The 23,075-nt window shown below is 38.2% G+C and overlaps 1 protein-coding gene across 1 annotated transcript in view; it reads left to right on the top strand.

Moving 5' to 3' along the window:
* Positions 1–23,075, top strand: part of trhr2 (thyrotropin releasing hormone receptor 2) — a 71,109-nt gene that overhangs the window by 45,959 nt on the left and 2,075 nt on the right. Inside the window, exons 6-7 of the mRNA XM_053319965.1 lie at positions 17,464–17,607; positions 18,152–18,271. Coding sequence (XP_053175940.1) covers positions 17,464–17,607; positions 18,152–18,271 — 264 coding nt within the window. The remainder of the gene's footprint in view (positions 1–17,463; positions 17,608–18,151; positions 18,272–23,075) is intronic.

Below are 23,075 nucleotides of genomic sequence, written 5' to 3'. Positions count from 1 at the left end.
TTGACAGAACAGATTTATATTTCCTTATATTCCCATTACTTTGCACACAGTTACTAGGTCATGTTTTTAGGATATACACTCAGCAAGCACTTTTTAGGAACACTTGTGCAATCTCTAAAAATTCTACACATTTTAGTTTTTGTTGACATCATCAGAAAAGTGTATATGTACATTGTATATATACAGTTGGGAGCATATATATATATATATATTTAAGCTCTTTATGAACTCCTATTGCTATACTCAGGACTCCATAAAATTAACATTTCCACATGCCTCTAATAAGAGCTGATGGCAAGTGGAGGAATGAAAAATTGATTGTTTCAGGCTGTCAGATGAAACAGTTCATTTGATTTACGCCACCCCTGAGGTGGATTAAGCCCACCCGGGAGAGTAGCCCGTCAGCATGGGGCTGATTTACAAGGAAGACAAAAACAACTGCTTTTGTCCTCAACCTTTGATTTGTGTGTGTCAATAAGCCTACTGGAAATTTTCATTCAGATCTATTTGGGGCACAGTATGACTTACTGACTACAGCATTGTCCCATAAAATGATCATTTCATACATCAACTGCTGACTGAGAGCATTCAATATTTCCAGTCTCCCACATGGCCTTGCCCCCTTGCTTTTATTTTTGACATTGTCTAAGCAGGTCGAACAAGGCTTACTTTTGAGATTTGTACATTTGGGGAGAAATGAAGATCTCTCCAGAGTAAGAGCCCTTTTTTAATACCAGATGGACTAAATTGATTTCCATCTGGTGCAAATAGGTTTGGCGGGTAAATGGTTTTACTTGTGCATTTTGCAAGTGGGTGGAAGAGAGAGGAGGTAGTCCTGCTAAGGGTGTAAGTGTTTTATTTTCAGCACAAATCAATAAAACCTGGTTTAGATCAAGCACTGAAGATGAGGGCAGAGTTTTACATTGTCAAATATCTTGGCAGCACTGGAACACTTTTTTTGTATTCCTGCAGTGGTTCAAAAGGGCTTTATATTTCTGCATATTCCATTTTTTGTTTTTTAATATGGATCATGATAATGTTCCAAATGAATGTCTCAACAAGCTGAATGAGAAAAAACACTGATTCAAAGCTCATCTAGTGCAGCGATGATTAAAGACACTGCAGAATTATTTCTACTTACAAGCTGTTTTACTTCAATAATCCTTTAGGAATGTTCCAATACACAAGACAGTGTAAAATAACAGTATTTGCCATGGGGTCAAATGCCTATGAGACCAGCTAGGACCTAAAAGTTGATTTGGGTTTGTTTTCTGCCAATAGTCAATTTTGTTTTCTTTTAATAATGGCTGCAATTGTTCCCTGACCAACTGTATACTAAGTTTTTGTGACTAAACTTTCCTTAACCATTCATAGAGTACTCCACCGATTTATACATTATATAATGTTATACTTATATAACATTCAGCGTGGAGTACATTATTCATTAAACATAGAATATGTAGAGCATTAGTGTTTTGGGTCTAGGCTCTGACATCATTGCTCCACACATGGAAACACTGAGCTGCTAACTTCCCCTCTAGGGGATACACTCAGAGCCTACAGGTGGATGTTGGGTGGAGGTGGGGCTTTTGAAATACCATATGGCAGCAGGCATGTAGCAAGGTGTGAGCAGAGGACTGACACTAAAGTACACTGCTATGATTATAAGGGTATGTATTGTATGGTGAGTGGAGCAGCAACTTGAATCGGGCTGACGCATTCATTTTTGGACTCATGACAGGTAATATAGACACCATGTTTTAACAAGAATAAAATATCTCTCTATCTTTTCCTTCTTTTTGGCTGTCTGACAGTCACAAAAAGTCAGACAGTGTTAAAAGTATGAAATGCTAAATGACTATGAAAGAAAAACATTCCCTTTCCGTATTTTACTAAAAGACTAAAAAGGACTTCAACCTGATCTGAACATTTGGTTGTGGTGTTTTTTTCTATCTTGACAATGAGCTGAAGTCAGATCATTGCTTGTGTTTGTGAATGGCTATCCATTCTGTAGCCTTGGTTGCTAACCAGTCAGAACAGAGTCGGCTCATCCGGAGGGGGACCGTAAAGAGACAGGAGCTCAAATGGCCTGTTTCATAAAGAGCCAGTCTTTTCACTAGGATTGATGCAAAGCTACTCTAGTGGAGCTGGAAATTAGTATAAGAAATCCCCACTAAAGGTTTGTTTACATTTGTTTGTATAATGTGGCAGTCAAACTGTGTTGTATACTGGTTTATCATTGGCAGAATTTTCATCTCTGACTCTAAATCCTGAACTATGCTTGTCAACAGATCTCCAACTTTTTGTTCAAAAAAATGACAGGTTGGGTCTTTAATTCAGGCTGTTATAACTTTGCTTTGTACCTGAGTTCTCTTGTCATCCATCATTTCTATATTTTTGTGGCTGATTTGTTTTCTATAATTGCTCTTTGAATGCTCCTTACAAATAAAATAGGTTTTGTATTCTTTAAAAGCACATTGTGTTATCATAGTCAGTATGTCTGCTGTCAGAAACAGACAGAAATGTTAAGAGCAGTAGCCTTTCAGCGGATGTAGGTGCTCAGGGCATCAAACATCTGTCTTCTTGCTCCTCTGTCATTAATAATTAACACTAACTAAATCCTGCTGATAGCCAAGTGTCTTCTTCCAAAGAGGGACAGACTGCTTCAACAAACACTTCTTCTCTGAGCTGGGTGGGAATAAATGAGATAAACAGAGACCAAATGAGATGGCAGAGGGAAATGAAAAAAGAAAAGAAGCGAAATCATAGAAAGTTTAAACTTTATCTTCCAGCTTTTTCCAAAGTACTGCAGTGATTATTTATGTTCAGGGGATTTAGATTCTATCACAATTTGTACCCATTAATCTCATAATTGCCAAAATCAGCAGAACCTGTTTCTACAGCTCCATCCATGCCTGTGTCTAAACTGGAACTGTTGAGAAGTAAATGCATCATGTAACATTGTAGAGTAGAATTACAATCATGTAAGCAAGAAAAAACAGATATCAATGTCTCAAAATAAAATGCAGAACAACTATAATAATGGCACCTGACACTGATAAGACCCACAGTGAGGTTAAACATTCTACTATGAGCTGAGACAGGCTTATTTCAGTTAATCAAGACTGGTGGTGAGTCTGTGTCCATTAGGAAAAAAAGGAGGTTCTGTTTGCTTATGGCTTCAAAGACAGATTTATGGATTATGTGTGAGTTTTCAGCAAGTTATTGACAAAATAAATACTATGTGCCCTCCTTTTTAAAAATTAAAATATATATAGAAATATATATCCACATATTAAACCATATGATTGACACCATTTTGACATATGACAATCTGTAACTTGACATAGCTTCAGCTAACAAGCCTGCTGCTGCTTTCTGCTTGCTCAGCAGGACACAAAGCTGCTGTGACTTTTACTATGTCATGACTTATTCATCACTTAATGGTTTACTCTGTGTGAAAGCATGTGTAAATATATATGAATATGGTAGGCTCATATGTCACACAATATTTACGAGTCTTGGTAGACAGCTATAGGGTTCAGCACAAGAGGATTATATGTATGTGATGTTGTTCGGAGCAATTACAATGAAACTGCCAGCTCTGTGTGTTTTGCAGGATAATCCTCAGAATTGAAATCTGGTAAAAGACTATGAAAGACCATGAAAGACCATGCCACACAGTGTTTTTATGGTTTTTGGACAATAACAGACGTCTACGGCACCGAGACATAAGATCTGGATACACACAGTTGTCGTAAGAAGGATAAGATCATTGTTGGTTTGGCTCTACACATACCACATGTTAATTTAAAAAAAAACAGAAAATCTGTCAAAAACAAAAATTACATCATATCCATTAAATCCATTCATTTGAGCTTAATTACATTGAATGATGTGGATATATATCGGAGATTTCAGTCCCAGTGTTCCAGTCATAATTACAGTTTAGCGGTTGACATTAATGCTAGACTGATGTCACTAGTTTTGCACACATGTGGTACATGTATTTTGGTAAAAGTATTGGACAATGTTGAAACTAGAGCAAAAGTCACAGGATGACCAAGGTTATTGCAATTCATCCTGTGTGGAAAGTGAATGGCTACCAAATTTCATGCCAATCCATACATTATCTGTTTAGGCATTTCACTTTGAACCAAAAATGTCAACCTGCCAGTGATACTGGATGAGAGGTCAGGCTATCAACAATGTCATTGCTGTATATCATTATGGGTCCATGAATCTCTGAGGGAAAATGTCATGGTAACTCCTCTAATACTTATTAAGACTAACATTGCCATCCCAAGCATTGTGACGCATCATGGCTAAAAAACTAACAAAAACAAACAGAAATAGAACAGTGGGTACGCACTTTGTTCGCTAGATGAGGATGTTGTCTCATTTTGTCTAAAATTTCATAAATTCCAAGAAACTATAAGATCTATTGATTTGAAGCATTACCAATTCAGCTACACATTCCTGCTGCACTGTTACTAGTCTGTCTCCTCACATCTTTAAGCAACCACAACTGTAATTGCACCTCTCTACTTTGTGTCAAGGCTGGTCTTATTGTGACCATCATCTATAAAGATGTTTTTATAGATGATGGTCACAATAAGACCAGCCTTGCCTCAGCTTACCCACTTCACCACTCAACCTTTGTCATACTTTTTATTGACTCATTTGTTAAAGCAATGAAGCAATGGCAGTTTGAGCTCTGTGTACTCCAAACTACGTAATGCCAAACACATAAGCCAACAACGAATGTGCACATAATATATCTAGCCTAGTGGTCAATCACATGCAATGACTGGTTTATTATATAGGCACTGATGGTCTCTACTGGCACTACAGAATATTAGTGGTTACTGCTACTTTAAAGCCTCCACTAAGACTAAAAAGAGGAAGAACATCGCATGTCAACACTGAGTCACAAGAAGCTTCACCTGACACTTACCCACTGTTTAGTCACAATGTGTACCTTATGGAGGGCTTCAAAATGTATCATTGACCTTGATAGGCTGAGACATTTCCTGAAAACATTGAATTTGGAAGTATTTTTTAGATCTTACAGTAAAACAAACACAACTCTAGACATCTCTTTGATATTATTAGCAATACCACAAACCCTCTTCCACGTATCCCTCAACCCTCAGTTGATAAATGTGAAGTGTTTTACCCTTTTCCTTAAATAAGGTTCAGGCTGTTAGAAACTCAAGTACTCCACCCACTCTGACTCACTCGTGTTTGCAATAACAAAACCCTGCACTGTGGTAGCATTTGAATCAGTCATTACTAAACATCTTACCAATATCATCACTAAAATACATTTTTCCTCCCGTTCACTGGACATTCTTCCAACTCATTTTTTAAAAGAGAAATTTCAGCCCATCTATTCTAGCCATGATCAATTCTTCACTTACTTTTGGTCAAGCGTCTGAATATTTTAAAGGCTAAATTTTAACCACTTTTCACAAAGCCATCTATAGATCCATCCATTTTAAATCATCTCCTCCCAACATCTAAACGTTTCTTCTCAGCTAAGGTCTTAGAATAAGGAGTAGCAGATCAGTTCATTGATGATATGAACAGTAGCGACCTCCTTGATACATTTTAGGGAGGTTTTAGAGCAGGTCTTAGCACTGAGACAACACTCCTTAGAGTTCTTAATGGTATTCTCTTTACAACTGACAATGGCCAAACATCTGTTTTATTCCATTTTGATCTTGCAATAACTTTTGAAAAATTCCTGGTGAGATTGACTGAAGGACTCAAGCATTGGGTAGTCATATTAGGTACAGTTTTAGAGTGGTTTTTATTCCTAGTCTTCTGAAATACTTTCTGTGTTGCCATAGCTTCAAGTAAATCCTTCACTACCCAGCTCACATGTGGAGTTCCTCAGGATTCAGTCCTTTGTCTGCCATCATTCTCCATTTTTATGTTACCTTCTTGGACAAATCTTGTAAGAAAGCACCAGAACTAGAGCAAACTATAGTACCAGTTAAAAGTTTGGACACATTCACTTTAATGAGAAAGTGTGTCCAAACTTTTAAATGGTACTGTATGATCTTGCTTCACTGACATTAAAAACATAAAAAAAAAAAAACTATTGTCCTACTTGTCCTATAGGTCAAGGCATAAAATCACATGACACTGAGCCTTTGGAGTCAGGGCCCCTTGAAACTGTAAAAACCTGCTGGAGGAGATCAGGTAAGCCAGCTCTACTCCTTTCTTTAAATCTCTCTTAAAAACTGCTTTGAAATGTGCTATATTAAGTGTGATAGGTAGGCTGTCAGTCTAGTAATGGCACCATCTCAGTTTTCCCTTTCCTTCTGCCTCCCTATTATTAGACACTATTACAGTGTCATTAAAAGCTGATATACAGAGGCAGCACTCAAGACCTCACTCTTGATGCATATTGTCTAGTGTGGCGAGGGAACAGGCTAATCTCCTGGAAGATATATTTTAAAGCTGACTTTGTTTTAACCTTTATGAACACTTTTAAAGACTTATTGATTAGTTTTACCTGTTTACTACTGGCCCTGTAGGCAGGACAATTTGTTTTGAAGGTACTAGTGGCTTGTGGTGGTATGATGTGGTGACTGCCTGCACTGCCAGCATGGTCACTATTGGTGTGTGTGTGTGTGTGTGTGGCAGTGTCTGGGTATGCCGATAGCCCTAAACATGATTTTTTAAATAGTGTTCAATAAATGATCCACCCGGAGTCAAAACTTTCACGTCTGTGTATTATTTTGTCATCACTATCAGTAGGGAACCCATGTCAAGCTTTAATTAGTTTTCCTGGGGATTCTAAACCCAGATGATGTTGTCCAACCTTGAGGCCTCATTACTTTGCCTCAGTTATAGAAGTTATTCGTATTATTTCCTTCCAATCTTGCATTACTTATTTCTGTTTTCACTTTATCATTTAAAATTCCTCAGAACCACACCTCTTAGTTTCTATCCATTAATGTATTCATCTGTCAGTATGAAAGAGAAGAGGTGGCCCCCTCCTGCTTCACACCATCCAATCAAGCAAACTCAGTCTTTGTACCCACATGGGAGGCATTTACTAATCAGGGTGCTGTTTATTAAAGCATTAGCTGCACCTTTTAATGTGATGCTTCTTTTTCATGATACTGGCCCTGAAATCCAGTCAAAATCTGAGTGATGATGGTCTAAAATCATAGAAATAAGAGTTAAATGCAGTATACTGTAGAATGACATTATCTAACTCAGCATCTCAATCTAGATTTTGCAAACACAATAGCCCGTGTTTCTAATAAAGGAAGATTTAATAAGAACCTCTAGATTCTGATAGTGCCTTCTGACATCTAAAAGGAACCATTTGATTTTAATCTTATGAAAGTTATTGTGACTGACCACAGAGGTACTGTGTGACTATGCTGATACAGACTGCGGTGTAATTATTGGTGTGAGTCACTCTGGTTTGCAAACCCGGTCCATTTATTTTAGGCACTGATGATGATATGCCACAATGTAAATAATATATATAATTAAAGGGGTAGACTCTTTTGTGTGTCATTTTAATCTTTCAAAAATGAATCACAATTGACAGCAGACTGTGTAAGTGCCATCAAATGCTGTTTCATTAATTTCCTACCCACATATTTAGTCCAATTCATGTTCTCAAAGAAAAATTCTTACCTAACCTCACCTCAGCTCAGACTATGCACAATTGCATAAATGATCCAATCGAGACTCTTCAGACAACGACTTACTATTTTAAAACAGCAGGAGCTTCGACAGCTTTGAATGTTTGATGTTCTCTTTGTTAAACGTCCTCTTGTGTGTTCCTCTGTGATTGTTTTATTGATGTCGGTATTTTTTTTTGAGTCAAGTCTGCTGGATTTTATTACAGGGACAAATATGTCTGAACATTTCATTTTTAACTCGTGGCAGGACTTTGGGCCACTTTAGTCCAGACTGAATTCCTTAACAGCTATTCATGAGTCATTTTTGGTTCAGACTTTGGTTCAGCAGCAACACTGTAACAGTGCAAAAGGCAGTTTGTTTTCCTTGATCTTGAATATGGTAGGATTGTCATTGTAATCATGTTAGAATGCAAACATTTATTTAGCTCAAATCACTGCTCCAGTTCTTAAGTGGTGCCAAATAACAAAGTACATTTACTCAAGCACTATATTGAATTACAATTTTGAGGTACTTGTACTTTAGTATTTCAATGTGAGGTTACTTTATACTTGCACACCATACATTTCAAAGGAAAATATTGTACTTTCTACTCAACTACCTTTATTTGACAACTTTAGTTACTTTTCACCCTTGACACAATGGATAATATAAAAAGCTTTTAGAAATACAACACATTGTTAAAGATGACCAAGTGGTTTCCAACCTTTATGTCTTTTGACGTCTTACAAAAAGCAGTGTGTAGTCAGGTTCACATTTCAGATGTCTATGAGTTGTTAACAGCTCCACCAAATAGTGATTTTTCCCTCTAAACTTCTCACATGGTTTCATTTGAAGTGTTCAAATGATCCAATATTTCAGCAAAAATAAAAGTTTAGAGAAAAAGTCCAAAAACTGACACATTTGTGTATCAGAACTTTGTTTTTTCTTCTTTCCCCTCCCTTCATCTCATCACCCTTCACATTTATCTATTTTGAGATGTAGAATAGTAAAATAGACTTTAAATCCAAAGATCTCTTAAGTTCTCACATGAACACCTCTGATATAGTGTGTGTGAAAGGCAGGAGGTGCAATATTCACCAGCTTCCTTCAGTTTGTATTTACAGGTGATGATTTATATTTTTAAACAATCTTTCCAATTTTACAATTAAAACAAAAAGAAGTAAAATGTGTCACTTGACCTTGAATATTAGTACAAAATAAAATATTCAAGGTCCACTTTTTTGCTGTTTATGGAACTTTTGATTACATCTTATACTGTAGTTTCCCTCAGTAGATAGACTTTTCTTGGATGGCATAATGATGGCTTAGTTTGTCATCACACCACCAAAGTTTAGAAGTAAGGTCACTTGATTGCAGATGAAATGACATTGAAATCTACAGAGAAAACGTGCACATAAAAAGTTGATTTTGTTGAATACATTAATGCTGTGTTTTACTTAACATTTACAGCCTTGGTTTAATGAAAGTAAATGGAGCATTTAATGGGGTTTTCTCTATTGGTAATGAAACTGCCACTTCTTAAATAGCAGACATCCATTATTAAAGCTGGACAATAAACAACTTTAAGTGGCCTTTATTTTCTCTGACTACTTTTCTCCTCTATCTCCTCTGAGTTATAATCCTTCAGTTGCCAGTTCTGGTAGGTTTGGTGACACCTTTTGTTACTGGTGGTAATGTTAATAATTATAAACTGCAATCACATTTGATCATTCATTTTTTTGAAGGATATTTGAGGATTCTCTCAAGTTGAAACATTCTCAACTCACACTTCCATTGACTTACGCATATGCATATTGTACCCACAACTCACCTCACTCTCTGTCTGAACATACAATAAGTACTACATCAGCATCTAAGAAGTCCCAAATGATATTTCCATATACATTTACATGCAGTTTATCAGGCTAAGTGTGACCATCTGGTATGCCTATGATAGAACGCCATGTTATTGATGCATGCAAGATTTGAATTGCTGTATCAAAACGAGGTCCCCACCTACATAGACTGTTTACAGAATGGTATTTTATCAGATTCATGCTGGAGGCACCATAATTAAACCAGAAAGCTTTAAATATATATGAGGTCTGACTAATACCTGGAAAATAATTAGTCATGTCTGTAGACTCCTGTGTAATGAAACCTAGTGTGCTATATCAGCAAGCAGGCTGACTCATGGTAATGACCAAGAAACAGAGATGATTTCTAGTCCCTGTTGAGTCAGAAAACTTGAGCTAATACTTTTTTTTTTTTTTGCAACTAAGAGATCCTCTGATAAAAGTAACTTTTTCATATGGATGGAGGTAAAACGCTTCTTGTATTAATATTGTAGACTACTGGTTTTTACTCCAGTGGCAAGAAACAGTGGAGAATGGTCTGGATTTTAGTGTGTGTCATGCCCTCTACTTCTGCCTCCTAGTTTGCAGTCTCTCTCTCTTTTTCTCTTCCCCCTTTCCTTGTGTGTCTGTGCTTGATTGCAGGAGTGGAGACAGGTGTTCAGAAGTCAGGCCACCAGCTGCCATCTATCGTGATTAGTCCCGCATATACACCTGGTTCAGCCTACACCTCATTACTAGATTGCTGAGTCTGTTAACCCAGTCTCTGGCTCTCCTAGATGGTTTTGCCTGAAATTTGTATTTTATTAATAATGTTTCTGTATGACTGCAGTTTGCCTCCGCCTGACTCCGACCCCTCTCTCCAACCTTCTTGTCTCATCTGTCTTCCCTGTCTGCTCTGTACAGCTCCTTGCTCTCCTGATGTCCCTCTGCCTGGTTCCCTTCAGCTTTCCTCTGTCCTGCGCTACACTGTAAAAAAAATAAAAAAAAATAAAAAGTGGTAATTTTCTGACAGCAGGTCTAGGTGCAGTGCAAAAGAAAAAGGCTACAAGACAACAACACAATCTTAAACAACAACCAAACATGTATCCTTTACGGTAATGCAACATTTAAATTCTTGTGAAAGGTGCTGGTCTGAATGCAGCCTCTGTAAACAATGTAAACGAGAAAGTTAAAATAAGTAAAATATAACTCTTATACCATATCACAATATTCAAATTTCAAGACGATATACAGTCTTACTAGCCTGGGTATACCCGTGCTCTCATTGAAAGAGAGATGTGTGTTACATTCTTCCTAGTTTCTCCATTCCAAGTCTGCAAGGCTTGCAATCAATGATAGAACCTTGGAATTGATGGACTGCTGTTTTTTTTATTATTTCTTCTCCACTTTGCCCTTGCCTGTATTCATCTTGAATCAGCACCTATTAAAATTCCATGATGATTTAGCCATGAATTGACCTTATAGTTGAATCTTAAATTCATTTTTCACCAACAATTAAAGTTCAAGATATGTCAGAAATATGTGCATTCTTTGTTTTTAAGATGGAGTGACAGATGAATTACACGGTTAGTCTTACCTCTGCAAGAACGCTGCAGTAGTATGTTACAAGCATTAGTACTAGGGCATCTCCAAAATATGGAACACTGCCATTCACAATGTTCTGGTCCACTGAAATCATGAAGTGTCCAGCTGTCCCTGTCCTTAGAGTTCCCTAAGGTACACAAAGGAAAAAAATGCCACAAATATTTTAAGTAGAAGAAAGACTGACTGTTTCTCCCACTACTTAGCTTATATGTTTGCACAATGACAAGAAAACATTCTTATCCTAGGCTTTACCTTAACTTTGTGTATTTAATTGTACTTAATATTAGGCTTGCAGTAGACATCCATGTTAACAGTGCTAACATTACTTGCCCACCGCTCCCACACTGTTGTCTTTGGAGTTTTTTTTTTTTTAAAAAGGAAAAAAAGCGTAGTTAATTTTCATGTATCAGTGCTCACGTTCAAATTAAAAAAAGCTCATTTGTAAAATACTAAGCGCATTATCAATATTTAAACAACGGACACTACAACCATAAACATACTCCCCCTACCCCCTTTATCAAGCTGGTCATGACTGAAAAACTATAAATAGGCTAAATAAATAAATACAATTTTTAAAAATCATAGGACACACAATGATACAGGGTGTGCTTGGGAGTTATTCAACTTCAGATCGCAGACATGTTTCATCAACCATCAGGAACATCTTGCTCTGGTCTTCATTGATACTTCAAAAGCAGCATCAGACATCCAGTAAGATCAGCATCTAGATGCTTCGCCGTGGTGATTTCCATTCCTACTAGGATGTCCTCTATTTAAGAAATGACAAGATATCTTAGCAAGACAGACAAGAGTGACAACCATACATAGATTCACTTGGGCCACATATTTATATCAGAACATCTGTCATTCCAATTAATCAGGAAGGATCACATCCCTGTAATAATGATGTTTTAGAAAAGTTGTCATATCAAGTTCAAGTTCAAAGTTATTTAGTGTCAATCCTGCTACATGTACAGGACATGTAGACGATTGAAATTATGTTTCTCTCAGATGATGAGGTAGACAACAATAAAATAAATAATAACAAAATTGAGATGCAGTCCTTAAAAGTGCAGAAACAATAATAAATAAATAATTACTTCTAAAAAACAAGAGAATTTGTTGGGGGTCAAATCTTCATGGGGGCAGAGTGCAGAGGGGGGAGGGAGGGGAGAGAGAGTTCATCTTCCTCACAGCCTGGTGGATGGGGGTCACGTGCAATGATGAGTTCCTTCCAGGCCTGGCGCGTGTTGTTGTAGATGTCCAGAAGGGAGGGGAGTGAGGCACCAATGATCTACCCCCGCTGCATTCACTATGCACTGGAGGGCTCTCTTGTTGGAGGATGTGCAGCTTCCAAACCACACAGTGATGCAGCTGGTCAGGATGCTCTCAATGGTGCCACGGTAGAAAGGCTCTATGTAAAAACCCTTATCTCAGCTCAGTGCTTGAGCTTCAGGAACCCTAATCTGCTGTCAATTTCTGGAGATCCAGCTAGCTAATGTTCCAATTCCCAGTACTTCAGCTAAAAGCTAAGGGGAAAAAAGAGACAAAAGTTTGCATTTATTTAAATCTATATTTTAATTATATCTTTTACATACATTTGATAATATATTAATACTTAAGGTTATATTCTATTAATCATAATTAGCACTACAACCAATAATCAGTGGAGTGTTGCAATTTGTGTTGCAGTGGAATGATTTCTCTAATGTTAACCCTTCACTCAAAGGTCATGGTTTGAGCTCTGCAAACACCAAGTGGGATGGAGGTTGAACACAACAAAGGCTGTGATTCTGGGACCGCTGACAGTAGAATCTTCATTTGAGATTGGTTTTTTTTTCCAACAATGTACGCCACAGAATCAGCCCCAGGTTCCAACTCTTGCCCCAGCCCTCGTCCCAGTCTGCTAGCTACCTCCCAACAATAAAACTATCTTTCAAGACTAATCACTGCCTCCTCCTGCCTCAGATTTGTACACTCGGTTTCACTAGTCTAGCCCCTTAACAGTGTGTGTGAGTATGTGAGTGTGTGCATCCCACTGTCTCAGAATTCAGTAAAAAGACAGTTTATTTTCCCCACAACTCCAAATCAGTTTAGTTCAATCCAATTTCCATTTGTCTTTCCAGGTGAATGCATTCACAGGGAATCTATTAGTAAAGATTTATTGTGCAAGGAACAGCAAATTCTGCCACTGACAATTCAAACTGGTATATCAAAGAAGTAATACATGACTAAATGCTTAATACATTCATGGCTATAGCAAAATAAATGCCCACCATATGTTGCATCACAAATTAGGTTTGCTGAAAAATGGATTAACATTTTTAAAAAATCATTGTATATGATTGACAATGTAAATGGTATAGCACATTTTATTGTACACGAGAACCTTTCAAGTAGCTCTGATTATCCATTTACTTCATGATAGATGCTTTTTTTTTTTTTTACAATCAAAATTTTGCTAATACAAAATGTTGACCTGCAATAGTTATCTTCTTGTTTTGTGCACTGTGGATTTCAAGGGAATATAAAACATATAATTTTAATATCAACATGGCATTTACCCACTTTCTTCTTACACTTATCCACCCTTCTTAAAGAAAAAATATAGATCAAAGCATTACTAATAATGCATGAATTATTTACAGCATAGCACTACAAAGAAAACAAACCAAATTATAGCATACACATTGCTTCAGCTGTGAGCTTTGTCAGCTGAGAATTTAAAGGTTGCGTTCTTTAAAAGTTGTGTAAAATATTCATACTGACATATTTATGGGTTTAGCCCCTTGGTGATAAGTGGTGTTGAGTAAGATGTGGCTCATATGGACATATCAGCTACTATACATGGCATATGGATATCCATGGTAACACAATTAATTATCATGAAGGCAGTTGCTTTCTAGAAGTTAGCACCAGCTCCTGAGCTGAAATAGAGAAATAAAAAGATGCATTTAACAGAGAACAACGTGGAGGAGGAGGTTGAGTTCAACACCAACCTGATGGAGCACAAAACTCCCACATTAGGGTGTAATAGTGCAATAAAAATGAATGTTAAAACCTCTTAGTAAGTGTTGTGGTAAGATACAAAGTGATGCATGAATAACTGCAGCTGGTCAGGGTTCATTTTCATTGTCACTGTATTAACATTTTGTCACACTAGTCAAGTTCTCTGACAGATGCTTAAAATAAATCCGCAAGAGCGTTGAACTCTTTCACCACAGCTGTAAATGCAGCAGACTGCCTGTTTCTAAGAGACAAGATAGAAAAACAGGATTTTCTAAGTGAAGTGAACACCTGGCTGTCATAGTGACAGTGTGACAGAGAATGGAGCGGTGCCGCCCCCCTCCCAGGCCTTGAGCAGATAACGTGGGCCAGTGTTGCGTGTAACTACTGCTATGCACCCTCCCTGCATGAATTATACATGGGTGTCATTGTATCTGCAGAAAGACAGCCCTGCCTGTGCCCCGCTGAGGCTGGATACCTGCTGCCAGAGGAAAGCAAAGGTGGAGGTGGATGGAAGATGAATGATGCACCAAAGTGGAGAAAGCAAAAAGGATAGAAGATGCTATCTATCAATCTGCCTGCAAAGATGTGGCACTAAAGGTGGGCAGCCGTGGAAACTGGAGGAGAGGAGGGCAGAGTACACACTGAGCTACAGAAAATACAAATAAAAGCATGACTCAGTGAAGGATGACTTTAGTTGCAGATTTCAGAGGGTTTGTCAACATCTGGAGAAGTAAATAATGCATATCTGACTAGTTAGAAAACAAATATGCTTACATGCAAGTTTGTTTTAAACTTTCAGTTGCTTCCTGTGAAAAGTTTGTCAGTATATTGTAGTATGCTTTTTTAAATGAGTAGTCCAGCAATTTAGTATTGTGCTTTTCATAAAAATGTAGGACTTGCAAGAGACAGATTTTTTTAAAGAATTGTTAAAATTGAAGTATTAGAGGCTGATACAGTATATCCTAGAGCCTGACTGATACTGTATACCGGCTGACTGATATTATCGGCCGATATTGGCCTATCACAGATATATCGGTATTTGTGTTTATTCCATCCGATATGTGCTGATCTTTTTTTTTTAAGATATAGGCAGCACTCCATGTATATGTAATCATTTTTCCTAATTCAAGTTTAATATATACATGTTAAACTCCTGGTGAAGTTTACTGTTTCAGAGTACTGATGTCATTTTTTAAAGTTTATTCTTAAACTGTAAAACATCCCAACCTCCATTACATATCTTTGTCTTTGTTTCCTAACCACATTTGGGGGAGAAAAGTGTGTTTATGTGTATATTCTGAATATATAAGATTATTGGTTGATATATCGATATCAGAGTTTTTTTATTCCCTAATATTGGTATCAGCATTGGCCCCAAAAATCCAGTATTGGTCGGGCCTTAATCCAGATTTACAACCTATTCATACTGGCATAGGATGTAAATGAGCTGGAGGGAGCAGGATATGACTTCATGAGTAACAGTGGCAAGATGAGCAAATTGAGAGCCAGTTTGAAGCCAATTTGCATGTTTATTTTGTAAGTTAAATGCAAAGATAAGGTGTAAGCCAACTCTAACATGGTAGTGCAAATTGAGGTGAATATGAGTCCATAAAGGTGGAAAATGATTGACTGCAATTTATAAAAGTACTTACCTGTGTACACAAGGATAAAGGAGCAATCTATGTACTTATAATTTGCATGTCTTTATGCTCAGCTGCACTTCATTTTCATTTGATATATGTAGTCTTGGAGGCAAACAACATACAAAATTGGGACTGAAGACCGAGCTTCCTGCCCAACACTGCATCACTTTTCCCTTCATTAGCTTTTCATCAAATCACTACAGAGCTCTCATTTGCCTCAAATTAAGTTTTTCAACTTTTGACCCCTTTCCCCTTTTGCATTTCTGATCAGACTTTTCCTACCTTCCCACAATACTTCTAAAAACAACTCTATGACATTGCAGCTTGCTTAGAAAATTAATTGCTTTGTGCAAATTTGCTTTGCTTTGTGCCACACCATGTGACCATATTTGATTTTTTAGGACAATATTCCATGCAGATACAGATAGACTGGCTAGATATTGCAACCATTGATAGAGAATAGAAAATAGTGGTGCTTTTTTTATTAAAGAGATCAGGAAAAGGAAACAGCATATGAAAAGTTATACAGAAGGAAAGTAAAGGCAAAAGTGTCCCCAGTGATAGTACAAGAACTCTTAGCTATGACGTATGAGTTGGAAATGTTTTCAGGAAAAAGCAGACTTGGATTCAGAAATGTTTCAGTTTTAGGAACAGCTATACTGTAGTGAGAGCTTTAAATGTAATATTTAAACTATATTTTAATGGTAGTCTAGCAAAAACAAATCATTTCAGTACTGCAGGCTTTACTGAAAACCTGCATGTAGTTGTGTATCTTGCAATGTATTACATGTAGCTGTTCATTGTCAAGGAATACTGTTACTATCTATTGTGTAATAAAGTGTATTATGCCTGCCTACTGTATATGTCGTGTTGTTGACACTGTACTGAGTGTTCTTGTCCATGCCGTACCGAACAGTTTAAAGTAAGTCAAGAGAAGTGAAATGATGCAATAACACAGTGTGGGGCTGATGAGAAATCCACCAGCTATACGTAGGAATCTAGCTTCAGTATTATAGTGATTAGGAGTAATTCTTTTACTCCACAGGACTCGCACTGTGACAACAAATTCCATGGTACCGCTTTCTGTATTGATTTTTTTTTTTTTTTAATGTGTGCTCATAGAAATCTTACGATATTCTGATTACATCAAGGGTCATGTAACCATGCTTCCCTCCTTACAGCCCTCCTTTACAAATGGAGAAGTCTCATGCTCACATCTGGTGAGGTTTGTGGGGTGTAAGAGGGATTATTGGATGTGTTTTGTAGGGGAGGGTGATTCATCTCTACCACATTTCAATGCCATGCATCATATGTTGTATGCCATATGGCTTAAATTACACATGTTGATAAAAACTATTCACTTTTATTTAATATTGATTTTGAAATTCTGCAATTAAATGTAACAAGGAACAGTACCAGTAATAATTAATCTGCTGTAATCTTTATTTTCCTTCCTCAATAACTTATTATCACATGAAATAGTAAGCAGTGGAGAACAAAAAGTCGAAATGAGCCCTGCAAATCGTCTTTACATCAAAGGACCTCTATAACTACTGGTGTGACCAGGCCTTACAGTACCTCTTATCTTTCAACAGTATCAAAAGGTGTGCCACAGGGCTCTGTGTTAGGATCTATTATTCTCCATCAATGCCAATACCCTATCTGAAAACGTATAAACTGCTATGTACCATTTTTATGCTGATGTTCCAATGCAGATTTATGCTCATCAGCTTCAAACTGCGGTTGGACGTTAGGCTGACACGACTCACACCTCACAGACAAGAGTTGCTGGCTGCTTTCCACCGCATCTGGGAGAACAGGATGCACTGGCTCCCCTCCTCTTCCACCCCATCCAAGACGTGTGCATGGATGAGCAGCTCATCCATTTAAAGTCCACTGTGCATTCCGGCAATACCTGCCTATCATACCGGTGAGGTATGGACTAAAAATATGAGTGACCTGTGATGAAAAGACATCCTACGCAGGAAGGATGCAGCTTTACACTGGCAAACCCACAGAGGTGAACCAGGGACAGTGCGTTGTCCTGGAGATGACAGATGGGCTCCAGGGCAACACAGTGACCTGTAATAACTTTTTCAATCTTTTTTCCTCGCAAGAAGCTTGCTCCACATCTGCTCCACATCTGCTCAGGATGAGAAGGAGAGCAACCCTGTGCTCCTCAGTACAAAGCACCGGGAGCCAGTGGTTACCGAAAAAAAGAAGTCTCTGATCATTGCAGATTACAACTGCTGCTAAGAAGGTGTCAACAACCTGGATAACATATGTGCCAATATGCATCAATTACTCACACACCTGTTTATTCTAACTGAATTTATGTGCATATCTGAGATATATTTAGTGCTTATGTTATTCCATATTTCTTGTATTTATGTCCCACTGTAGTTTTATGCTCATCAGCTCCACTCCATCACCCATGCGTCACAAGCTAGCTGACTGTTTTCCGCCCCATCTGGGAGAAGTGGACGCGTTGGCTCCCCCTGCTGCTCTTCAACCCCGACCAAGGTGTCCCCAAAACATGCAATATCAGAAAAAGCAGGAAACTCATAAAACCATGTAAGATAAAAGTCAAACCATACAACATTACATATATAAAATATATAAATATATGTTAAAACCAAAACTCAAAGAATGTGAAAAACATACAAATGCTTGGGTCAAGTGAATAAGAACTAGCTTTAAGAGAAAAAAGTCATCTTTTGACAAAAATATCTTACAACATGAAAAATATCTTGTAATGAAACTCATTTCATGTTCATCTGAGAAGTATGACCCCTAAGAGATCAGAACATCAATCATTGATCAACAATCTGGTGTTAATGAAGTTGTCGCTGCTGTGCCATGTGCGTAAATGTGCACATCACTCTCAATTAAAGACACACTCATTGTTATAAACACTGGTGACAGCTGCAGACATCGCTCTGCTCACTGTGAAAATAACTTCAATGGTGTTATAATACCTGAATGACCTGTATGCATCTTGTTATGCGTAGCATCAGATTTCCCTCAAGATAAACAACAAAACAAGGATCAAATCTCCTGGTTAAATGAATGAAGATTAAATGCAGTAAAAAAAACAACAACAAACCAACAACTTCTGTACGAATAAATCACTGAAATAAATGGATGATAAGAGCCTTCTGAACCTACAGTACTAGTAGGTTAGTAGGCCCCTACTAGCACATATCTATGGGACTGATGTGAGCTGAAGACACTCATTTAATAGACTGATGATCAGGCTACTGATGGCAAACCATACATTTTTAGCCCCACTCAATAACAAAAGCAAACAATACCAAAAGTGTTCCATCTGATGCTTTTGGATTGTGGGCTATAATGTAACGGTTAGGTGACATAATTGCCACCTTAAAATGATCGTTAGGGTTTCTTACTTTACCCAATCAGTAATTTGTCATTATGTAATCACTACACCACCCCTATTTTACTAGATGGAGGTTCAAATATTATCTTGCTGGGTTCAAAAGTTCAACACATTAGTCCTCAGGGCAGTAGTGTACTAAAATTCCTCTGCCTGAGTGTGACAGGGCTGCAGGCTCAGAGAGACACAAAGAGGCTTAGAGTTTGCCAGGTAGGCAGCAGCCAGATAACACACCCAGCTGGCACGCACAAGTGGAGTGCACACAGAGACGCACACATTAACTGCCACTCTAGGCAAGGGCTGCCTTTTTAGCTCATACAGATTGGTGTCTAATTGCCTTGTAATCACATTACTTATTCCCTCACACATTTTTTGGAGAAGGTTATCGGAGTTGTGCATAATATTCTGCCTTTGAGCTCTTTATGTCATGTGATTGAGTGATAAATCTTCCCGGGTACATCAAAATGTGGATGAGGGTGATGGCTGCTGCCTTCACAGCTCTGAAGGGTATAATATGAAGGTTGTCATGCTCAACTTCATGGGAAATGATGCATGAAAGAGATACAGTGAATTCCACCGGTCGGCAGGACGAGTGCGTGCAACGTTGTGTTTGTGTGGCAGTAAATTGTCAGATTGTCAAATGACAGATATCTGGGTGAATAATAATCAACCACTGCAGACGCATAGTTCAACTTATAGTGTGATGGTTCACTACTTTGAGTTCATACATGCTGATGAGTGATTTGGGGTTGTGTCAGTTGGGGACAGCAAAGAAAAAAATATAAGTTAATAAGGAAAAGTTAGGAGCAGATATGCAGGACATGTCAACATGTGCCTTTTGCACAGTGGAGGGGTTAGCTTGGGACAAGAAGTATGCTTGTTGTGTCACTGCACTCTTTCAGTCCTTAATGGAGTGAGAGAGAGGGAGAGAATCCTTCGGTTTCAAATCGTAGACCTGTTTTGGCTCTTATGCTGGTTTTCAGCTAATCAATATTTCTGATTGCAATAGTCTTGGGCAATTCTCCTCCAGGGTCATTACTGTGGAACTTTTTCATACACTTCCTGCCTGATTGACTTCTAGCACAAAAGGGGGCCTTCAACTAAAACACAATGGCAGATGACGCAAAACACCTCCCACTGGGGCACACTGGTGGCTCAGAAGCTCACAACATAGAATACAAAGGCTTACAACATACAGACTGTCCTCCCCAGGAACAAAGTGTTGGTTTTATTAAACACTTACAGCTGTACTAATAAATATGTATTTTCTGATTTTGATTAATGATGGCGCTAATGACTATATAATTAGTGTTCACTGTTTTGTTTCAGTCTCTGTGGCAGATAAGAATAGATTTTTTTTTTAAAGAAAATTCCATTCCTTTCACAGTTGTGCGAGTGTATTCCTTTTATTTCTTTTTCATAATTTAATTATTATTTCAGCTTTGTTGCTATGGTAATCAGTGTGAAGAATGTGCAGCCAGAGTACAAATAGTACAAATAGGTATTGCAGGTCCTTGTCTGTTTGGGTTAATTGGGTGTTGATCTATCGGTGTTGCCTCAGGGCTCCAGTAGGAAGAATAGCGTTCGTCTCCCTCATTCAATACAGATGACTGAAGGCGTTCCATCCCTCTCCCCTCACTATTTCCCCTGTTTAAAGTTTAAGGACACAACTGGATTTGGAGGCATCATTGGGATGTTTGGCTTAGGGACCATCAATAACCTGTAAAAGAAATCCTCTGGTCGATCATCCCTCCAAACTAGCAAGGCATCAAAAGGTATCCAGAGTAGAAGTGGTCTTCAGGATTATATCCTGAAGAGAGCAAAGTGACCACTAGACAGCAATGAAAGCCAATTAAGTCAGATAAACCTTAATTTTACTGTTTGTGTTCTCTCCTCTCATAAAATGTAATCTGAACTGGAAAAACTGCAGCTGGAAAAGAAAGAAGCACTGTATGAACTGTAGAATAGCTAAATAAAGTATACAGTGCACTTCAAATCTCAGGACTAGGAAAAGAGCATGTGCCTGCTAAAAAAAATGCGGTCAGTTAGTCTCACATAGTCATAAAGTACCTTGAAGTGAATTGGACGACCTAGTGGATGAATGTATGTTAGACATCTTTAGCATTCAGGGAATCATAGACAAAATAACAAATGACTGAAGAACTGAGTGCATGTGAAATCTTAAATCAATCTGAGGAACATGAATGGTTTCAGAAGGAGGTAGAAGCATTAAGACTGTCATTACAAGAAAAAGAGAGTGTAATGCATGACGTAATAATGAAAAACAGCAACCATACTCCAGTAAAGAACATTGCTCCAAACCCCCCAAATGGCTCTATATGGGGGGACGGTTTTAAGATATCAGTGCCAAATAGGGGAGCCCAGACAAAAAGACAGACTCACTTTTTGTAGTCTAGCAGGCTAACTGAAAATGGTCTCAGACTACCCAGAGTCAGAGATCACTGATGCTGCTATGTGCTTCATCACACCAGGCTTTCAGTTAAGGAGTTACCTTTGGAAATAAAATCTCACATTGCCTGCCCTTTGGAGAATTTCAGGTCTCATTAATAGGAAAGAAGCACCACATCTCACTAGGTCCAGAGTACTAAAGTGAAGCCCCCAAATGTTTTAATGATGGCAATGGACCTGAGAGAGAACATTTTGTTCACTATCATGAAGCTGAATCAGAAAAAGACCCAGAACTGGCTTGCAGAAGAGAGACAAGACAAAAAGAAACATTCTGCTCCATCATCATGAGTAATTAATGTAAATACTGTGCAGTCCATTGAAACTCTAGTGGAGACGAAAGGCAACGGCAAGCAAATCACAACCGTTCTACTTCCTGATCTCCCAGAAATCTAAGAAATGCATTCTGACATGCTGCTGCTTAAACACCTGAGGGCTGAGGTATCTCAAATCAGAGAAACCACTCAAAAGTCAGCACAGAATCTCCCAGCAAGCAGACAACTAGAAAAATTGTCTGCCCCCTTTCTCAACTCAAGTGTTTGCAATCTCACAGCCCTCCTTCTTTAAGGGTGAACAAAATGCATCCACTTTTACTACCAGCAATGGGACAGAGGTACAAACCGGGGCTTGTACCTGAACATTTGCAATATAATCCAGCACCATGCACAGCCAGGTGAGGCATATTGTTACTACTGCTATCGGTGCAGAAGTAGTACAGGTGCAGGTTGTAATGTTCAGACCGACAAAACCAGCTAGGAGAGCCTTTTAAACTAAGGGTGATTCCTCCCACTGGACACGAGGCAACCAGCAACACAGATAGGTCTCAAAGTTGTGCAGAAGAGAAAGAAAGTAAGGAACTAAAATATTCTATTCTGTAAAACAACATTGTTCTGCTCAAAAGTATGCCAAGAGACCCACTGCCCTGCAATACACACAAAAAACCATCTACGATGACCTGAGATTTGGGGAGCCTCAGCCCTCAGGTCTTTGAACAGCATCATGTCAGAACGCATTTCTTTGATTTCTGAGAGATCAGGAAGTAGAGTGGCTGTGATTTGCTCAGTGGTGCCTTTTTCTTTTCCACTAGAGCTTCAATAGAATGGTCACTATTTACATGAATTTCTTATCTAATGTATCTCACCTAATAGCTGAAGCAGAACCAGTTCGAATCCCAATTGATCCTTTGCAAATTGTTAAAACTTATTTCTGGCTTTGCTTTAAACATTCCCTGAAGATGTAATTGAAACTGTTCACCCCAAACAGTAGCCAATGTTGAAACTCTAACACTAGGTCCGCCCGACCAATGGTGAAACTCCATGATCTGTACATATAGAGCCACAGAGGCATGTATCACCTGGCCAGAGGCTCCTTACATCTCCAAAAATATTGAAGCAGACATACAAACAGGCATTATTTGGAAAAACTGAACACATACAGTATTGGGAATCCATATGGTTACTCTCC

Source organism: Scomber japonicus, chromosome 5 (genome assembly GCF_027409825.1).
Source record: "Scomber japonicus isolate fScoJap1 chromosome 5, fScoJap1.pri, whole genome shotgun sequence".
Classification (NCBI taxonomy): domain Eukaryota; kingdom Metazoa; phylum Chordata; class Actinopteri; order Scombriformes; family Scombridae; genus Scomber; species Scomber japonicus.
This window is presented reverse-complemented; position numbering and strand designations above follow the sequence as displayed.